This window comes from Orbicella faveolata, unplaced genomic scaffold (assembly GCF_042242905.1).
Source record: "Orbicella faveolata isolate gen_17 unplaced genomic scaffold, um_ofav_v1 contig_46, whole genome shotgun sequence".
NCBI classification, from domain to species: domain Eukaryota; kingdom Metazoa; phylum Cnidaria; class Anthozoa; order Scleractinia; family Merulinidae; genus Orbicella; species Orbicella faveolata.
The window spans coordinates 25,086,857-25,108,009 of NW_028301576.1; the positions used below are offsets into that span (position 1 = coordinate 25,086,857).

The 21,153-nt window shown below is 37.5% G+C and overlaps 5 protein-coding genes and 1 pseudogene across 7 annotated transcripts; 2 read left to right on the plus strand and 4 right to left on the minus strand.

Annotated features, from left to right (window-relative positions):
* On the minus strand, positions 1 to 2,331 carry LOC149099095 (uncharacterized). The gene is made up of 5 exons (XM_089278145.1): positions 2,139 to 2,331; positions 1,858 to 1,924; positions 1,389 to 1,451; positions 1,075 to 1,262; positions 1 to 816 (listed from the first exon to the last, which is right to left on the minus strand). Exons 1-5 carry the CDS (start codon positions 2,272 to 2,274, stop codon positions 536 to 538), a joined length of 735 nt encoding a protein of 244 aa, XP_089134271.1. The 5' UTR covers positions 2,275 to 2,331; the 3' UTR covers positions 1 to 535.
* Positions 2,332 to 9,705, minus strand: LOC110048174 (uncharacterized). Of its 3 annotated transcripts, XR_016203813.1 has the most exons (6): positions 9,673 to 9,705; positions 8,711 to 8,926; positions 8,548 to 8,594; positions 8,275 to 8,359; positions 7,467 to 8,057; positions 6,681 to 7,354 (listed from the first exon to the last, which is right to left on the minus strand). XR_016203813.1 is itself a non-coding variant. In XM_089278144.1 (5 exons), the coding sequence occupies exons 1-5, from the start codon at positions 7,637 to 7,639 to the stop codon at positions 2,449 to 2,451; spliced, it is 693 nt and encodes a 230-aa protein (XP_089134270.1). In that variant the 5' UTR covers positions 7,640 to 7,982; the 3' UTR covers positions 2,332 to 2,448. The 3 variants fall into 3 exon arrangements, 1 of the variants encoding a protein (XP_089134270.1); XM_089278144.1 differs by lacking the exons at positions 8,275 to 8,359; positions 8,548 to 8,594; positions 8,711 to 8,926; positions 9,673 to 9,705 and adding exons at positions 2,332 to 2,594; positions 2,868 to 3,048; positions 3,441 to 3,524 and having other exon boundaries at positions 7,246 to 7,354; positions 7,467 to 7,982; XR_016203812.1 differs by lacking the exon at positions 9,673 to 9,705 and having other exon boundaries at positions 8,711 to 9,103.
* Positions 6,033 to 6,518, plus strand: LOC149099096 (uncharacterized). The gene has a single exon (XM_089277563.1). It carries the CDS (start codon positions 6,038 to 6,040, stop codon positions 6,515 to 6,517), a length of 480 nt encoding a protein of 159 aa, XP_089133689.1. The 5' UTR covers positions 6,033 to 6,037; the 3' UTR covers position 6,518.
* Positions 9,706 to 13,906: 4,201 nt separating the features above from the next.
* LOC149099097 (uncharacterized) lies at positions 13,907 to 15,258 on the minus strand. The gene has a single exon (XM_089277553.1). It carries the CDS (start codon positions 15,174 to 15,176, stop codon positions 14,232 to 14,234), a length of 945 nt encoding a protein of 314 aa, XP_089133679.1. The 5' UTR covers positions 15,177 to 15,258; the 3' UTR covers positions 13,907 to 14,231.
* An 11-nt stretch (positions 15,259 to 15,269) lies between these two features.
* On the plus strand, positions 15,270 to 18,084 carry LOC149099098 (uncharacterized). Its single transcript, XM_089277554.1, has one exon. It carries the CDS (start codon positions 15,368 to 15,370, stop codon positions 16,925 to 16,927), a length of 1,560 nt encoding a protein of 519 aa, XP_089133680.1. The 5' UTR covers positions 15,270 to 15,367; the 3' UTR covers positions 16,928 to 18,084.
* Positions 18,085 to 18,482: 398 nt separating this feature from the next.
* On the minus strand, positions 18,483 to 19,691 carry LOC149099099 (uncharacterized; annotated as a pseudogene).
* Positions 19,692 to 21,153: the final 1,462 nt, after the last annotated feature.

Genomic DNA, 21,153 nt, shown 5'->3' on the forward strand with positions numbered 1-21,153 from the left:
TTGACATTACATCGTTTTATTTTCTAGTAGTAATTTAAATACTAAAATGGACTTCTTAGTGACTACGTTTGACTAGTTGGCTAGAATCTTTTTTCAGTATTTATATAATAAATAAGACTTAGAATAGGGCCTGGACTCGGCTTATTACAAAAAAAATTGTATACAATAGGCAATGCTGCCATCCTCATTATCACTGTTCATCAGTAACGTTTAATACATCCCATTATCGAGATCTTCGTCACTAAAATCGTTCTCGTCATCATCGCTGGCATTATCTTTAAAAACAACCTCCTCATGAATTGTTTCAGAGTCAACAAAATCAGCCATGTAATTCCTAATTTGCCGTGAAGGGGTACTGAACTGGTTAAATAGATTACATGCTGTGGACAGATGTACACGCTCATAATTAAGATCCCTTTTCAAAACTGAGAGCAGACCTTTTAACAAGTTAGAAGTTTCACATTGCTCATATGATCTCAATGTAGAAAGGCGGCTTTCCAGCAGTAGACATTCATTGAAAAAAGTGGTAATTACATTAGCCATTTCTTCTTTCAAATACTGGGTCTCTAACTAAGGTGTGGGCGTCAACAGCAGCTCGTTTAACAACCAAAGGAAACTGATCGTCATCTGGGAAGTTAATTGAGTAGATACTACCGCTGACAACACTTGCTTCTTCCCAAGTGAGGGGTTTGAATGAAGAGTGCCCCTTTTGGTTAAGGATTTCAACAGAGGAGTTATATTTCTTAAGTTGTTTCTGTAAGTTGCTGGTTTCACTGGTGATACTTTTCGCCAACCGTTTTGCTTGAGCCTGTCCATCTGAAAAAGGAATGTCAAAAAATAATCAGCAAAACCCATCCAAAAGTAATCAAATTGAAAACGTCTTACTTAAAGGTCCAAGATTACGTAGAATTCTTTGTATCTGACAATAATGGTGCGCAAAATAGTTCCAATGATTGGAGGTACTGCAGCTGGAGGTGAGAAATAAATGTGTGTTTTTTCAAGGACATACTTCTCTCACCTGTTCCAATCGTATGTATCATAGCTACCCCACACTCCTGAACAAGCAAAATATACCTGTATATTTCTTCTTTAGGGAAAGGAGAAACCAACGTCTTCTACCAGAAACAAGCATCATATCCAGAGTCTGCTTTGCTTTAACTGCTTCGGTGGTGATCAAACTAGACTGATACTGAGCATCTGATAGCAACCAACGTGTTTGGATATTATTCTGGTGTTCCATCTTGAGGAGGCGTTCATTGATACTGTAAAAAAAAAGTTAAAAAAAAAAGAATGGAAAAAGGGTCTCAGTACTTGGAACAAATTGAAAAGAGAGAACAGTTTTTTTAAATTGCTATTTGAAGAAAACACCGCCTCTTGTTTATACTAACTTGTTCATAAGTCCAATGAGGTGAAGAGTTTGCGAACCACCCGCACCACTCGCAAGACTGTCACTGTGTGTGAGAAACAATACAAAACAAACAAACTATTACTATCACCATCACTATCACCGTCACCCTCGCTACATTCACTGTCACTGCAACCGTCACTATTAAAAAGTATTCTTTATTATTTTTATAAGTAATATTATAAAGACTAACGTTGACCCAGCCGTTTTGGACCATAAAATGTAGGGGTCGTCGGCACATTCAATATCGTTTTAGGAGTCATGTAAGGTTGCCCTATCTTCCTTGTTCTTTAGTTGTTCTTTAACACTTAAGGAAGTTTCCCAAGTAGACTAACTAGGTACTTCTGTATTATTTTGGTCATTTGTTTGTTTCTTGCATGACTTATAAAACATAAAACAAAAACGGACCTTAGAAAGCTTTATGAAAATAAACAAATGTAATGTTCTCTTACCGTGTCAAATAGTATTGCTGTAAAAGGGACAAATAGGATAATACCCATGCATGAGGTCCCAAGTCAACTGTAAAGAAACAAGACAATCTAGTGCTACATAAAGCCATTTTCAACGACATACACTGCATAATAACATAAGGCCTTATTGAGGTCTATTGAACCAACAAGACAAGTGATTGACTAAAAAAAAAATCTATATTCACGTACACTTAACTGTGTACTCTATGTTGCAAAATAAGCTATAAAAATTATGTAGGAAAAATGGTTATGGAAAAACATACCGTTATCTGCCTTTGACTTCTTAAGAATATCTGCTTCATTTTCCTTCCATTGTAAAATCATTTGCTTTGTCAATGGAACTAGACAATAAACAATACAATATCTCTGATTTACTATAATTATATTCCTGCTAACCATTCAATAATACACTTGTACAAGTAAATTTAATCAAACAAAAGGTGATAATGCTCACAAATGATCTTTAAAATAAAATGCATTCAACTGAATGTCTCGAAGATACAAGCTGGAAGTTGTCAAGAGTTGTACCATTAACAATTCCTTATTTGTCCTTTACACACCCAGCCAGGTAACCTAGCCCAACCAAAGTACATAAAAACAGAAAAACAAAAAAAAGAAAACAAACTTACTAGGTGGCTTTTTCTGAAGTTCGTCCAATTCCATTTTGGCAGAGTTAGAAAGGTCAGAAACTCTCTTGCTCTGATTTATTAGAAGTGAGACTGCAGGTGTTACAAGCAAAGATGGAAAGGCAGATCGGTATTTGAAATCACCTACAGTGCGAATATGCTGGAAAGAAATATTCATTGCTTTCTCCAAGTCAAAATGCATTGCAGTAACTATAATTATAGAAGGATAGATGGATAGATGCATGATGGATACTTTCAAGTGCTTCTCAAACATCATTAAATCATTTTGGAGTTTAGTTTGAAAAACATGTGGATACTTGGTAAAGTTAAATACTTTAATATGCACCACAGTTTATGTTGTCCTACCTATTCTGGATTTAAGCTTTTTTGCAAGGTAGAATAAAGCATCGGACAATACATCCTCCCTATGACTTGATGACATCTCCTTGGTCATCTTTCTAAATAGGCCAAGGTATGACCAAAGCCTCTCCAACATTTCTCCATCAACCAAACCCCATCCTTCCAATCTACGTGTACTATACAGCAGCTACATGTATAGGTACAAAAAATGTAGATTTACAATCATATTATTAAATTGAATTTGTAAAATTTAAATTTAAATTTTTGTATATAATTCATACTTTTTAGATTTTGTAATTGTAAATTCTATGCCTGTAAATTTCTTTATTGACTTTTTTGATGCTTTTTATACTGGTCACCGATTAATACCAGTCAATCTATATCTTGATTGACTGACCAGTCTTTACCAGGATAAATAAAGTTATTATTATTATTATTATTATTATTATTAATTTGACACAAATGCAATATTCTACTCAAAATTCTCAGTCAGTTATCAGGTCCCTTGGAATGAATGTATACAAGTTTAACATTCAAAAATATTTAGATAATCTACATTACTTTTATGCTCTTCCTAACCTGACATGTAGTACCATGGCCATATACATGAAACTGGGGACAGGCCATCTGTATATTAGCTACAAGGTCTACAAATTTCTGTTTCTGCAAAGTAAGAAACAACAGATGTACAACATATTGTGGAATTTAATGCTGATATCTTGAATTTTACACAGTGGAAGTTGTTGGTTCCCAATCTTGCTCCAGTGTCTCTGATCAATGAGGGGAGTCTTTTCAAATGCAAATTACATTACCGTATTTACTCAAATAAGCGCCGCAACACTTATTTAATTTTTCGTGTCTCCAGTGCAGCGCTCATTCGAGGGCGGCGCTTATTCGAAGGCAGCGCTTATTTACAAGGCTCATACCAAAAAAACAAAATATTTTGATTGTACAATTTAATTTACTTCATGAGTATTTTTCATGGCTTACAGGCTTGAAGTTAACCTAAGTTTTGGCTTTCATAACAGCGTCGTGAATACTTTTCTGCAGGTTTTCAACAACGCTTCACTCGATGTCAATGTCCTGACTGTTGCTGAAAGTTCACAAGATCTAACACAGGATGCACTTTGTCTTAGTCTGTGCATCTAAAAGTAGTTCAGTTTCTCTCAAGCACTTTTACAAACACAACAAACTTAGACGTCCTGTAGTCACATAGTTATTGGACGTTTTCTTCTGGTATCTACTAATACCTGGTATCTTCAGTCAACTTCAATGTCACTATCCCCCTCTTGGTCAGAGTCTAGAAGTTCCAACGGTGGTGGGTACGCTTCTACATCATAATCTGTAGTATCAAAAGGATTGGCGTTGGCTGGCTCACTCAAGATCTCTAGCTGTGAGGGAAGCATAGCTTTTCCAGTGCTACATGGCTGGCCGTCTTTGAAACAATGAATAACATCGTCGCATGAACTGTCAACAGGGAGGTTTAAAGCACAGCTTCGGAAAGACTCCTTAATGACCTCTGTTGGCAGCTCGGCCCATGCATCAAGAATCCACTCTAGAATGGCCCTCCTCGGTGGAGCCCTCAAGTTTCCAAGAGCCGTTTCTTCGTGAATTCCTACAGTTCCCAGCCATTCATCATATTTTTCGGTACACACAGCCTTGAAAGGCTTATTCCAACTGACATCTGGTGCCTGGATGTACTTTGTGCAGCCCCCAGGCACAATTACACGGTCAACTTTCTTAGACTTCAATGACTCGGTGATTTTGTCCTCCATGTGGCACTCATAGGAATCCCAGGCTAACAGCGTTCGATTGAATGCAAATGCTCCAACAACAAAGTCAATCCAGACTTGGGTTAGCTCAGTATCCATCCATCCGTTCGCAGAAGTTGCAACAACTGCGCGATTTTGAAATTCTTGTTTCAAAGCCGCAACTTCTCGCTTCCCCCCTTTAAAAACCACCATAGGTTTCAGTTTAGTTCCATCAGCCTTTGCGGCTAGACAAACCGATACTTGCACTTTTTCGTGACCGGTTGATTTCAGAGAAATAGTTTTCTTTCCTGTTGTGTCAACAGTTGTTTCCAAAATCATGTCACACCAAACTGGGGTTTCATCCATTGCTATTATGTCAGATGGTCTGTACTTGTGTTTCTCTTGTAGCCTTCTAACCTGGATTACATACAATACAAGTCTAGCTACCATTCTTTCTGGATCTTGCTGAGCGATGGAGGTTTTTCGTCTCAGTGACAACCCATTTCACTTCATGAATCTGCAAAGCCATCCTCTGGAAGCTTTGAAGTCGTCGCCGTCCACAAGGTTGTTTTCCGTCATATCGCGATGTGTTATCTCTGCTTTCTTCATTATGAGCTTACATGAGACTCTTAACCCTTGAGAACGCCTACTTTCTATCCATTCTAGCATGACCCCTTCAAGTTTTGCGCTTAAAGGTTTTCTCCCACCACCTAGTCTGGATCTTTGCTTTGCTTTGGCGGCCGTCCCAAGCAGACCTTCTATATTACTCTTGGTAGCTCACCATTCCCTTATTCTCCTTTCATCAACTGAAAATCGCCTGGAAGCAGGTTGATTGCCATTAATTTCAGCATAAGCAATGACTTCTTTCTTGAACGACAAATTGTATTTCTTCAATGTTTTCCCCTTGTGGGAAATCACCTCCTTATTCGTGTCTGACATTCTCTCAACCAAGCACGCTCGATAGTCAAGTATCATTCAGTGTGTGTGGTAAGTTATTTTAGGCGGTGAAATACGAGATACAAAAACCCTCAACTTGTGTACCAGGAGCACGTTTGTTGCATGACAAGTTGAAAGAAAAATGAGCAAGAAAGTCAAAATTTGTTGCTCAAAGTAGACCCGTGCTCTACTTTTCGCAACAAATTTCTTCAACCCGCAACAAATGTTTTTGGTGCGCGACAAGCTGACAAGGTGAAAAATGTGAGGCATCGACCCAAAACTTGCAACGGAACAATGTTACGCGACAAGTCAAGGGTATTATTTCGCAGCCTTTATCTGTAATGGGTCATTTCCGAGACATGCCTGATTTGCCATGATTGGTTGGATTTAATAAAGCAGGTCAGTAGGGTTTCTCTGGAGCTTCAGCACTGCAGTGTCAGATTTGAGCGCTTGGCAGAATAATATTTACCACTCAGAAACATCGCAAAAATGGCAAGAGTCTCCCCAGTTCAATACAAGATGTATTACAGAGTATCTTTCGAGACAGTCATCAGAGGACACCATGTGTATAAACAGTCGTGGAAACCTGAAATCAACCAAGTGTTACACTGCGAAGAAGATAAAAGGGCTGAAGCCAAAGAATATGACACCAACGCAATCAGCCTGTACGTGACACATGAATGCCCAGACGCTGAAAATACTCTTGCTGGCCATGTACCGATAGAACTATCACATTTGTTGACCTTCTTCTTACAAGCAAACGCTGACAATCTTCTTACTGCAACAGTTACAGGGAAGAGAAAGAGGGAGGTTGGTCTTGTCGTACCAGCAAAGTTTACAGCCTTCACGCAAGAATTGAAGAACGCGAAGATTTTGAAGAGAGAACTGAATGAAAGAACGTCGAGATGTACTCACTTTGAACTGAAAAACATCACTTTTGATGAAAATAAATTCCCAATGCTGGCTTAGAACCGCATTGCAGCGAGTACAGTGTATTTTTATCATCTTATAAAATACTCGAATAAGCGCCACACCGCAGCTGCGGTGCTTATTAACTTTTTGACCCCATGTGCGGCGCTTAAGTGAGGGCGGCGCTTATTCAGGGGCAGCGCTTATTTGAGTAAATACGGTAATCTCTTTTTAATGATATTTCCCCACATGAGCCTCCATTGCAAGCCAGTTCCAGTCCAATACCGAGAATACGAATATGGTCTATTTGTAAAAAGTGAGGGAAAAGAGCCACTAAGTGGATATACCCAGAGAATATATTTGGCAATTTACACAATTTTTTACTCCTAATTTATTTAATGTTCTTTTCATAGTGGAAACCACTCTGAAAAAGTTGATGGACTTTGAGACACTGCAATTTCCTGTTTTAACAGTCTGCTAGGTAAGGTTAGGCTAAAGATATATACATTATGATTGACAGTAGTCTATTAAAACTGCTAAGTTATTCTAGATGAGTTTAAACTGAAATTCCAAGTTAGACGGCTAAATCATAAGAAGTAAATACTGGGGATCCCTTCACATGAACATGTTAAGGTCTTTCAATCTACTGAACATAAAAACTGAATTATGCATGAATTATTTGCATTTTATCATTCCATTTCATAAAATATTAAACTCATTAAGACCACTGCCATTGAATTTCTTGAGCAGTGTGTATGTATATGCAATACAAACTAAAATGTACTCACTTTGAGATGAGAATCAAGAAGACAACAGATGTCATACACGAAATGTATTTCTAGCCCGTCTCCCTTAGAAGCAAGAAGATCATTGAGCAGATAAACTGCATATCCCAACCTACAACAAAAACGATATCAGATATCAATTGATACAATGTTTAACTTTAAATATATACAACTATGTGCATTAAAAATGTACATGTAGCAACAGTTGGTGATGAGGATCTCACCTTTCACCACCCTTTAAATTTAGAAACTTCATGGGGAAGCCATGTTTACAGCACAAACTGCAAACAGCTGTCTCATCCAGTGCATCAAATTTACTTCTTGACTGGATTGCAGAGCCTGCCTGAAAATGACTGCAATCCTGACAGTGAAAAAAAAAAGGATTACCAATAAACATCTGGAATAAAAATACATATTCACAAACTGTACAGTAAGAATAATATTATTATATTATTTGTAACTTAATTACTATGGATAAAGATCTTGGCTGTATACTTTAGGATATACATGGACAACTTTATTCCTCTAGAATTATAATGAAAAGGAAAATCAATGGTCGAGAGGAATTTTTTTGTCTGCTGGTTTACAAAAATAATTACAGTTAATAGTTGTTGATACATGTAAGTATGTATTGGAAGATAAACCTTCTTTGAATCATTCTTTGAAGAAGGATAACTGGCCATAAAGTTATCAACATGCTCTTGGTTGTGAAAGAACATGTTGCTGCTTAAAGGACTTCAATGGCTAGCACCAGATGTCTTCTTTCTTGGCAGACCAAAACAAGCATCAATAGAGACAAACAACTTTCCATTTTCCTGAGAATTAAACCAAATACACTGTTCACAAACAGTCTACTTTGTTATTTTCATAAATTACAATGTACCAATTGTCATGAAATCATGGACGCTGATCCGCTCTTGAAGCATTTCAATGCTAAAAGTTCAAAATATAATGAATCAACTGGTATAAAATATTAATAATAATATTATATTCAATACCTGTTGTTTACTCTATTTTGAGATAGTTGAATACCTTAGGACAAGCTGGACAGTATGGGGCTCTAGCTGTACAATTTTCCTCTTCCCAATTGTACCAACAGCCAGCTTTAACATAATACCTAAAAGTTAAACAGTTAGTATTAAATTTTTAAACTTTGGACAAATTGCTCCACCTCAAGTAACAAAATGCCTCAGCCAGGATATCAAACTGAAAAAGAATAAAGTATTTTTAACAACAACGACACAAGTAAATCACTTGTAAAGTAAAAATTTAGAAAAACAATAAATTGATATGATTTACACATGCCTGAATTCTTCAAAGCTGTCAAGTAACTGCTCGTACACTGTCCTTTTCTAATGTGAAACAAAAAAAAGTAGCCATTAATTTAAAGGGAATGTATCAGTTAATTCCAATTATAGCAATCAGAACATATAATAACAGCAGGAAAACATAACATACAATATTGTACCTTTAAAAGAGGGTTTTTGAAAAATTCCAGTGCTCTGCAGAAGTCGTACAGAGACACTTGGCATTCCATCATCAGGGCTAGTGCCCAGTGCATTAACTCCATAGTGAAAGCCAAGGTGGGCTCGACAGTGTGTTGCAGGCCACAAGCCATGCAACAACAGACTTTCTGCAACAGTCTGGCATGCACAGCAAATGAGAGAAATTTCATGATGGCAACCTAAATGTAAAGATAACAGAACAGAAATGTTTAAAAGCAAAACAGATTAGCTAGTTCTATTTGACTTTGACCTATTTTAAAATAGCCACAAACTATTACATCTACTGTATGCACAGTAAAACATCTATAATATCTGGATGAGCAAGAGTGGCTGTAATCCAAAAGCACTCTGCCTGAGACTTCCAGAAATGTTTTCTTTTAACTCCAACACTAATAAGCACAACATTTCATTAATTAATAAATAAATTAAAGTGATCAGGTACAACCACAAATCACATCTATAGGAAAATAATACCACTGACAGAAAAATGACATATTCTGAAGGATTGTGATACTGACAACTGTAGAAAATTCAATTCAAAGCCAAGTGGTGTTTATTAATTATGTTCAGATAAAAATCTAAAAAAAATTGTCCTTTAAGCAATTAAGTTGAGAGATGAAACAACAAATGAGAAATTTACAAGCTGTGTTCAGCATGCTCAACTGAATAATTAACATGCCAAAAGCTAATTTTAGAAGGCCTTATGTGACAGATGATAGCTATTTATATTTTGATATTTTGACATCTGCTGAATAAACCAAGAAGAACCTCAAGTGGGGGACTGGGAGAGGAAAGAAATCAGCAAAATAATTTATTCCAAGGTTTAACAAATAACCTCTAATTATCTCTTTACAATGTTTTTTATAATAAAAAAATAACCTAAGGAACTGTCGCCATATAAGAAAACTTTTAAAAATGACATAACCTGTTATATCAACCAAATTAACACATCTACAAGAGTGGCTGTAATCCAGAAGCACTCTGCCAGACTTCATATGCCAACCAGCATCCATCCTATTGTTGACAAACAAAAGAACCTAATCAAGGTACAATTCATAAAAAAAATTCTGCAAGAACATTGTCAATAATAAGTCATCCTTATACACCGAATGCAAATATGGCGGATCACTCGGACGCCCCGGGACTAGTAGTGTGGAAGCGAGGCTAGTCAGTCCTCGATCATGACCGCGGCTTTTCCCTGCTTGTTTTGATCGTCACAGATGGCTGCGTGTTCTTTGACAGAGGATGATATTCCCGGCGCTTCACTAGCTGGAAGAGAATCAGCGAGTTTAAAAACGAAGAACTTCGTTTTTGGTTAAAATGCCGTGGCGATTCATTGAAGGGTTTGAAGACAAAGGCGTTATTAGTGAAAAGGTAAGGCAACATTTCGTGTCATTCTCAGTTTGCAGATTCCGCACATGTTGAGTTCGCATCTGGCTTCGATGCAAAATTTTTCGAAACTTAAAGCGATCATTTTTTTTTAACAAAGGGTTGAGGAGTATATAAAGACTGGCCATGATCAGAACATTGTCGATCCAGACAAGAATCGGATCTATACGAAAAGAAAAGAATTTTTTTTTTTTTTTTGTAATTTTTATTTTTTTTCAACATTTTGGGTTATAATACATACAATACAATACAAGACATAACACTAGTTACAATACTTACAATACGTCATAACTACAATAGATTACATACAACAAATTATAATTACTAATCGTAGCCTAATTATACCTAAAGAATATACAATGCGTTGTTTACAATAGTGCAGCTACCCAAATACAGAAAAAAAAAACAAAAAAAAAAAAAAAAAGAAAGTAAGTTAGTGACATGCTGAGAAGGAGAAATTACAAATTAAGCTCAACTATTATTAAGAGATGGCATTAGTTTTTCCCACTTTTTGTAATGTTTATAAAGTTGGTTATTTTTGGTAGCTATTTTTTTTTCAATGTAATAAACGGTTTTTGTCTTTGCTAAAAATATTGTTAATGTTGGTTTAATTTTATTTAATTTACATTTATAAATAAAAAACTTTCCTAGCAGTATCAAGTGATTCAGGATAATAAAGTCTTCGTTGTTGTTGAACACTCCAAACAATATATTTTCAAATGTCAAAGTGTCCAAAGATACATTCTGGTTTGAAAGCCAAGAAGAAAAAGCCCGCCAGAAGTCTTTTGTTGTATCACAATAAAAGAGCAAATGTTCGAGGGACTCGACCTCTTTCAAACAAAAGGTGCACATTGGTGATTCAATCATTTTAAAACGGAATAACCTCTCATTTGTGAAAATTATATCGTTTAATAATTTATATTGGAACTCTCTAATTTTTGTTTCAAGTGTGACAGTGAATGGTAAAGAATAAATTTTTTTCCAGTCTTCTATAACCTCTGGATATTTGTCCTTCAACTTCCTTTTGGCGGTTGGAGGAGTTTGTTTCTTTGTTTTAAATCCTTTATACAAAAGTTTTGAAGAGGCTTTTAACAGATCCGATTTGGTTTCGTCGATATAAATATACACTGTATCCAAATGCTGTTGAGGATATAGTTGCTGATGTTGAATATGTGATTCTTTGATAATTAATCTCCATTCTTTTGGTATGGCATCTACAATTCCTATTAATTTGAAGTACTGGATTGGAGATAGATTCGCTTCCAACACTTTAGGGCTTTCAAGAAATTTACCCGTATCGGATAACAAGTCACCAATTTTAACAATTCCTTTAGTAAACAAATGTTTTTCAAAAAGAGATTTTCCGTGTATCACAATATTCCTATTATTCCAAATAATTTGGTCTACAACATCCTCATAGGTGGCTACCTTGGATTTCTTTAAATTACGAAATGCCTCTAGACACTCTGTAGAATATTGGAAGATGAACCGGTAGTTTACTAGTTTCAAAATCACAGAACAGGATGAGTTTTCCACCTATATTTCCAAAAAAGAAATCATCTAAAATAGTTTTCCAAGTGCTGTTGCTCTCTCCTAGATACTTTTTTAAGATCATCACTCTTTGAGCCGATATCATGGATTCAATATCAAGCATTTTTAGTCCTCCATTTTCAATATCATTGATAAGCGCGGTCCGTTTAATTTTATCGTTACCTTTCCAAATGAAACCAAAAATCAGTCTGTTTATCTCCTTGACAAGATCGTTTGATATTGAGATTGCAGTCGCTTTACTCAAAAATTTTGGAATAATGAAGGTCTTAACTATTTGAATCTTACCAATCAGGGTAAGACCCCTCCACTTCCACATACTCAGCGTTTTTTTAATAGATTTGAATATTGAGTCGAAGTTTGCTTTGTCTTGTGATGGTTTGTGATAGTCAAAAACGGTACCTAATATCTTGATTGATTTTCGCACTTTGTGAGTAAAGTCATTTTGTACTAGTTTATGTGGGCCGATACCAAAAACTTCTGTTTTATCGTCGTTAATTCGGAGACCAGAATGCAATGAAAAAACCTTTAAAGTTGTACAAAGTCGCGAATATGCATTTATGTCTTTTAGAAAACAAGTCATGTCATCTGCAAAAAGCGTGAGTTTGATCTCCACGTTTTTGACCATTATTCCTTGTATGGTTTTATCCTGCCTGATTTGACATGCGAGAACTTCCAAAGCTAAGATGAATAATAAAGGTGATAGAGGGTCACCTTGTCGTACACCACGATGGATACAGAAAAGATCTGTAGTAAAGCCGTTATTTAAGATACAGCTGGATATGTTTGTATAAAATGTTTTTACCCATTGTAAAAAATACGGTCCAAAATTGAATTTTTCCAATACTTTAAATAGATATGTATGGTCCAGAGAATCAAATGCCTTTTCAAAGTCAATTGCCATTAGAATACCTGTTGTATTTGTGAGTTTTGCCAATTCAAGTAAATCATCGATTGTTCTAACTGCATCAAATGTAGACCTTCCTTTGATAAAACCATTTTGATTATGGTGAATAAGTTCTGGCAGGATTGGCTCCAGCCTTCTAGCAAACGCTTTGGATGCAATTTTAACATCTACGTTGATCAGTGAGATAGGTCGCCAGTTCTTTATAAATCGTCTATCTTTATCTTTTTTCTCCAATAGGGTAATCATTGCCTGCTTTTGCGAAGTTGATAGTTGCCCGTGTTGGTGAGAGAAGTTTAGAGACTTTTCGAGATACTTTGCAACCACGTGCCAGAACGCCAAGTAAAATTCCACAGTTAAACCGTCACTTCCAGGTGTTTTGTTTTTCGGAAATGTCTTCAATGCTTCGTACAGTTCGGATCTAGTAAGTTGTTTATCTAAAGTCATTTTCTCTTCATCAGACAATTTTTTAGTATCCACTTCATTAAGGAAACGATCAATTGAATTCTCACCTAAATTATACGAGTCTCTATCATAGAGTTTTTCATAGAAATCATGAATCTCTTTCATTATTTCTTTTGGGTCTGTTATATATGAATCATTATCCACGGATAATTTCCGTATACATGTCTTTTTCTTTTTAGCACTTTCTAAATTTAAAAAATACTTGCTATTCTTTTCGCCCTCTTCATACCAACTCACCCGAGATCTTATGATTGCTCCTTGTGTTATATAATCATAATGGCGTTCGTATTCTGATTTGAGAACTTCTAAATCGCAGAGATTTTCAGCACTTGGGTGTTCGTCACATTTTCGCTGACACTCTTTTAGTCTAATTTCCAAATTTACCAGCTCTGACCTTCTCACTTTTGCTTTCTTCTTACTATAACCAATCGTTTCATAGCGTATTTTATATTTTAAATAATCCCAGGTAACCCGCGGGTCTTCGATTGACCTTGAACAAGACCTTGAACAAGACCTTTTAGAATGATATACCGACCTAGATTATCTTGTTTACATACCTCAAATTTACAGTCAAGCCCTTCTTTGACTAGTGTTAAGACACCTCTGCTGTGTTCAGAACCATGACAAAAAAACAAGTCTCCTCTCCACTGGGATTTCCAGGTGTTTTCCACCTCGGATGTGCTGTAGGTCTCTTGTAGAAAAATTATATCAGCTTTATCCTTCATACACCAATGAAAAAGTGCTTTTCGTTTATCAAAAGATCTTATCCCCCGAACATTTAAGGATAGGATACCAAAATTTAAATTAAGTTTTGTAACTTTTTAAGGACATATTTAAGTGAAAAGGCGAGCAGTTGCAGAGAATGAGATAGTAATCTTTAGTAGATGAGCTAATGAAAAAATTTGCATGTCTCTTGAACAAGAAAAAGGTAAAACTAATTAATATTGAAAAGGAAAAAGAAACAAAAGAAAAACATTTATAACACCTACAACTACAATTGAACATGTATGTAAAACAGTAGCCAGCGATAAAAGCTGTTAATTGCGCTACTAATGGAATAGGTCTTGCACGCATTGCGCTAACTAGATGACACGCATGCAGCTCCATTTTTAAGAACAAGTGTGAATGAGGCTTACATGTTATGAATACCTAGATAGAGAGTTTATGTTCCAAAGAAATTAGAAGATTCGTATACCCTCAATAAAAAGTTTGTCCGGCTCTGATCTTTTGAAGAACGCCGATTTTCCGTCTTCTTTTGCTTTTTTGAACTTAGGCATTAATTCCTTTCTGCGGTCCACAATTTCTTTCGGAAGGTCTGGCGATATTCCGAAACCAGTTCCTTTCAGCTTTCTTGCACTTGACATGACTCGCTCTCTGTCGGAGTATCGCAAAAAACGTGCAATTATTGGTCTTGGTTTTTCTTGCGATGGGTCGCGCTTGCCAATGCGGTGCACTCGTTGATACTCAAAAGAATCCGCCTCGCTGATGTTAAGTTCCTTCTGTATAAAGCCAATTAACACCTCTTTGACATTTTCTTCTGAGAGGTGGAAAGATTCAGCAATGCCGTAGAAGCGAAGGTTTTCCCGTCTTTGATACACCTCCATATACAACTTCTCGTTTCTTAAGGCCTCGATCTTTCCCTTGAATTTGTTTTCGGTGTTTACTGTATTTTCTTGGATAGTTTGTTCCAGAAGCTTTACTTTCTTCTTTAAATTTTCTATCTCTGTATTTGCGAACGACATTCCTTCATCTAACACCTTCAGTTTTGTTGTGGCGTCCCTGCTGAAGCTTTCAAACTGCTCAGCTTTATCCTGTAACTTGTTAACCTTTCCATCGACCACTTTCACAAAACCCTCAAGGATGTCCAATTTCTTTTCCATGTTGTCTAACTTCTGCAGAACAAGGTCTAGCTTCGGCATTACAGAATTAGCCAACTCCACGGCAGCGGTGGTTTCGTCTTCTTCGCTCGATTGCACCGTGTCAGACATGTGCAACTTGACTTTGGCTTTCTTCTCCAACGGTGAAAGGGATTCTTCTTCCGACGAGTTGGATACACTTCTCCAAGTTGGCCCAGTTCTCTCTACATGAGTTTTTCGTCTGAACTTTTCTCCTTTTTCTGCCATGTAGAGGCCTCCATATACGAATTTTGAGCGGAGCTAGCAAAAACACGTCTATACTCTACCCATGCTCGGCCCAATCCCTCCCGAAAAGAAAAGAATGCAACGAGGCGACGAGCAAAGATGTTGATGCGAGTGTATCCGGTGAATCACAACCGAAGTATCCATCAGATGGCTGGTCCACCGACCTTACTAAAATGCCTTTCTTCACTCGCGCAGAAGTGAATCAACATATTTCGAAGTCAGGGAAAAACATTGGCTCCAAGACACACTCTGTTCCAACGAGTGTTAGAAAAGCTACCACGTTTCTTGAAGACGAATACTTGAAAGAAATTTTGGCAGCAAGTGATGGGAGCTATTTTTATTTCAAGTCACTATGTCACCACAGTTTTAGAAAGAATGACCCACCTCATAACTTAAAAGTAGCTCTGTGTATTGTAAGCGGAAAGGTAAAACATGCATACTGTACCTGTGTTGCTGGTGCTGTTGGTTTTTGTAACCATGTGTTAGCCTTGATGATGAAAGTCTGCAAGTTCACATTGTATGAATGCAAGAGTATAAGTGACTTAGACAATGAGGATGACATGCAACCAAAACAAGCTTGCACATTTATGTTGCAGCAGTGGCATCGAAAGGGTAGGGGGGACACCATAGTTTCACAACCAGCTATGGAGGTTGTTGTTCTCAAAACACATCAAGACTTAGACAGATCTTCATCAAGAGAATCTGGGGTGAGGTGCTTATTATATGAAGCTAGGACACTCCAAAGTATTAAAAGTCAAAGAGCAGATGAGCAGAAGTTGTGTGAAAGGTTGAAAAAGGAAAATCCAAAAATGGCATTGGCACAAATAATGGAACCTTCTCCTGAAAGTTCACAGTTGCTAGAAACCAAATTTGGTAAAAGCCCTCAAGGTTCCTATGCAAGTTATCAGCTGTCCACAACAGAGGATAATTTCAAAGTGTACTGTAACATTTCTCATGTACCTAGGGTTGACCCAGGCCACACACACAATGTCTCAATTAATTCTTATCCAAGATTCCCACTCAATACAGCAACAGAGGAGTTTGCTGTACCTGATGAATTGGCAGCAATTGAGAAAGCCTTACTGGAAAAGCTTAGTGTTGATGAAGAGAAAATCAATGACATTGAGACCAAAACAAGGGGGCGGTCTAATTGTGAAGAGTGGAAGCAGGAAAGAAAATTCAGATTTACAGCATCAAACTTTGGCTTAATCAGTGCAAGGAAAAGGCATCATGAGAATTTTGTGAACAGCCTGCTACACCCCAAGCCCTTTACATCACGGTACACTAACCATGGTATTAAGTATGAACCAGTTGCCCTGGAGCAGTACCAAAAATACATGCATTCCATTCGTCGGCCCATAAAAGTCCTGAAGTCAGGTCTAGTGGTGAGCCTAGATGCACCCTATTTGGGTGCTTCACCTGATGGCAAAGTCATTGACATTGGCTGTTCATTCCCCTTCGGCCTTTCAGAGGTCAAGTGTCCTGAAACAAAATTTCTGGTCACACCCCTGGATGCTTGTTCTGATAGCACTTTTTTTCTTGAAAATGTAAATGGTGAACCGAAACTAAAGCGGAATCACAAGTACTATACCCAAGTGCAGGGACTGATGGGAGTTACTGGTGCTAGATGGTGTGACTTTGTTGTTTATACAAGTAAGGGCATGACCTTAAAAGGAACATTAAAGTCATATTATTTTACTCATTTTCTTTCCAAGGCAGCAAGGGAGCCTTGAATAATTTATTCTTGGTAAATTCAATCAATAAGCTGAGACATATTCAAAAATAATGACATGGCAATATAAACATTTGGGCATTGAAGATATCTCCATTTTTTTAGTTGTGTTCATGAAAGTGGAAGTGACTACCTAACTAAGACTTGATCGAGTTGTCAAAAAATGTTTTGATCCTATCTACATGAATAATTTTCACTCAGGCAAAAAAACATAGCATCTAAATAATGATGCAAACAAATGAAGACTGATTTAATACTATAAAATTTAAGAAAACTCACATAAGATTACTGTTGTTGTATTTTGTGAATTTTAGAAAATAATTATTACAATAATATTGAAACTGTCATTATGTTCAAATTTGTAAATTCTCTCCTCTAGTTGTCAAAAATGTTAAGTGTAGTTCCATAAAATATTCATACAAATCCATGGAGGGGATTTTGTCTTCAGAACCCACACTCCTCTGGAAATTTCAGTTACATTTTTGTTCTTTGAGAACCACCCACCCCCCAGGAATTTCTAATCCCTTCTTTGGGGGTGTATGGATATTTTCTGGAACTACACATTAGAAATGTATTGAGAATTTGTCCCTTAACCCTGTGGGTTAATAGAATAAAAAGAAAAAGCTTATTTTAACCCATCTTATGTGGCTGTAGATTGAAAGCACTAATCAATGATAACAAAATGTTGTTCTTTTGACATACAATATGTCACACTGAACAGCCACCAGTTCTCAATGTTTTGCTTAAGTGCGAGTAGATTAATGTAAATGATAAATTGGGGGGGGGACTCCCATATGAAACAGATGGAATACTTATTGAAAATTTTGAATGAAACCCCTAAGGAAAACTAATCTGGGACAGGCTCAAGCTTTTGTCAGTGACCCCTAAAAAACACCAAAAATAACTACACATTTTGATACAACCCCAAACAAGGCCTCAGCAGACATAAAAAATAGGTTCTCCATGAATGTCCTTAGCGAGACCCAAAAAGCACCCCTGTCTGTTTCATATCCTATGGCAGCCCCTCCCCCCCTGGAATGATACAAATTATTCCGAAATCAGTGGATCTTGTGTATTGCAAAGAAAGGCGGACACACTCCACATCTGGTTAACAACAGAAAATAAACTTAAAGGTATTTCTCCTTTCCAGATAAGGAAGTTCTTGATCTTGTTGATTGCTCTTTCGACATGGATTCTTAGCCCAGCAATTTGTTGTGTTCGTACAACATCTTCGGCAGACATTTGAGTGTTTGCCCCGAGGAAGGGTGGTATGTTCAGTTTTATTCCGAGTGGCAAAATGTCTGCAATTTGAAATCCTTTGTCGGCCATAAGTGTCACCATTCTCAAATTTCTGTGACAAGAAGCCACTTCGAACAACAATTTCCCGGTCTGAGATGCTACCAGTGTACAGCTGGCTAATGAAGGTAATTGCGCCACTTGGGGCAATGCCCACTAGTCCTTTGAGCGTTACATGATTTTTATAAGAACTGAATAGCTCAGAATTGAGCAGTAAACTGCTAGGCATCTCACAGCGCACCTCCGCACAGTCTATGATGACTCTCGTAGTAGGAAATTTTTCTTTAAAATCAGCTGGCATGGTTGCCTGCACGATCTCCTTTGATGGCCAAATGCTTATCTGACCAAATTTCAAGTACATGTAGTTTATCCATGGTACAAAAACTCGGCTTACAGTAGACTGAGCCACACCATAAAGATGGGCCAAATGTTTTTCTGAGAACCCTCTTCTCAGACGACAAAGTACAATAAAAAATTCGTCTTGTGGCTTGAGCTTTCGGCGACGTCCTTTCTTTGCAGCCTGAATGTTGCCCTCATCGTCAGAGTCTGAATTATAAAAGTCTTCGGGGACATCTGTCACACTGCCTCTTGGGCAAATGTTTTCACAATTGTCTCCAGGATTCAGGTACTCAAAAATGGCCATAAAAGTCGCATAACTGGACATACCAGTGTAAAAAGAAATGTCTCCGTCCGTCGTGAAACGATCAACACAAAATAAACGTGAAGACATTTCCTTCTGTTGACGTTCGAAGTCTGTCAATTTCTCATTCAATTCGGTGTTTTCACGACGAAGGTTGTTTATTTCACTTTCTAGTTCACCGATCTTTTCACTTTGTTCGTTGTTTTCACGACGAAGGTTGTTTATTTCACTTTCTGACTGCTTCAATTTCTCTTCTAGTTCACCGATCGTTTTAGTTTGTTCGGAGATTTGTCTTTCTAAATCCTGAGTTTCACATGTGTCAACCTCGAAGCTTGTACTTGGCTCAAAGGCGAACATCTCGACGGTTTCTTCGGTGAGCAGTTTTTTCTTCGCAGGCAGCGGTTGGCGTTCAGTCGGGGCCTTTCTTTTTTTTGGAGAAGGTCCTGACCAGTCAAATTTTGAAGGAATACCACCTTCCTTGACATAAATCTGTCCGTTGATAGACTTCCTAAGATCTTCTGACTTGAAATGCAGTGAACAGACTTTCGTACGCTCTGTTATGACGAAACCCTTGCCTTCATCTCGACGGATCGCGTGTATCCACTGTTTTCTTAGCAAAGGCGCTTTAGGAAAGTTAAAAAAAGAAACCTTTTCTCCCGATAACGATGTATAACCTTTCTGATTGCAGTTGGGTACGCAGCAAAACGAAGGCATCGCAAAATGAATCCACAACACGCGTAGTCAAAACATTGCACCAAGGACTGACTAGCCTCGCTTCCACGCTACTAGTCCCGGGCCGTCCGAGTGATCCGCCATATTTGCATTCGGTGTATTCTTATATAAAGAATTGCCAGAGAGGACAGCCTTTCCTTACTCGGAGTGCTGCGACTTTCAAACTCTTCAAGCTAATTCTTACGTTTAGCAGTGCTGATCATGGCAAGTACTGTACATGCATATGTGGTCGTCACACCCCTGTTATATATTGCTGAGCCTGAATCTTCAGGTTGCAACGCATTAACATATTTGGCATATTTTTTCTCTCTTTCTAGTTGTCATGACAAATTATAAACAAAAATGACTGTGAAGGTGAATTAATCAACATGACACGAGCGTGGGACAAAGAAAAATTCTGAGTCCCGGACAGGAATCAAACCCATGACCTCCCGAACACCGGGCGGGCGCTCTATTCACTGAGCTACGAGAACTCATGGAGAGCAAGGTCATTTAACTGAGTTCATATATGATAGGTGTCCTGCATACTGCTAGGATCAACGCTATCGAATTCATCGTGAGTAGTGATAAGTTAATAAAGATGGTGAATTTTTAAAATTTCGGGAGGTCATGGGTTCGATTCCTGTCCCACGCTCGTGTCATGTTGATTAATTCACCTTCACATTTCATTACCAAGCTTAAAATTCACCATCTTTATTAACTTATCAAAAATGACTGTATCTCAACATCAAAATAAAGACTAATGGCCGCAGGAAATTTAAACATCTTGATCCAATGGAATGGATAATAACCCAATCAAAAATATAGAAGCAAATTATAAAGCTCTTTAGATGTGTTAATGGTTTCAATTAACAATTAACCTGCTGCTAATAAAATAACAACGCAAAAACAGGAAGGAATATATTTGTGCATTCTACTGTTTAATGAGTGACTGCAGTGTCCTGCATGGCTTAACTTGCACTAGGAAAATTAAGCATTAGTTTAATTTGTCAACAATTTTTGCATGTCCCAGAAGTCAAGAATATATAAGTAGTTATACAAGTTCATTGACAACATTATAAGCAATTTTTTTAACTAAAAACACCACGAGAAACACTCACCTTAAGCACTTCTGGGGAGTGAAACTGATGTTTCACTCTGTGCAATTCATTGCAGCGCTCAGTGCAATAGTATGCACCAAAGCTACAATCCTGGCACCTAGTTTGAGCGTCCCTATCACAGTCACCTTTAACACATTTAGGCAGGATGAAACCTTCCATCCTGAGAGATGACTGAGGTAAGGGGCACCCTTAACACCTCCCAGTTTCTGCACAACCGTTCTCTTTGTTTTTGATATGGTGTGGACAAAGTTTCTCCATCAGATTCTTCATCTCTGCTCCATGACACGCAAGCAGCTGAGTCATCCTCCACCATCTCGCTAGGTTCTTCCACATCATTTGAACTTGTTGGAGTTGACCAACACGAAGGCAAGTTGACAACTGATGTGCTTCTCTTATTCGAGACATAGATCACTTTAAAAGCTGATTTCCCTTTTTTCTTGCCGCTTCCGAAATACATAT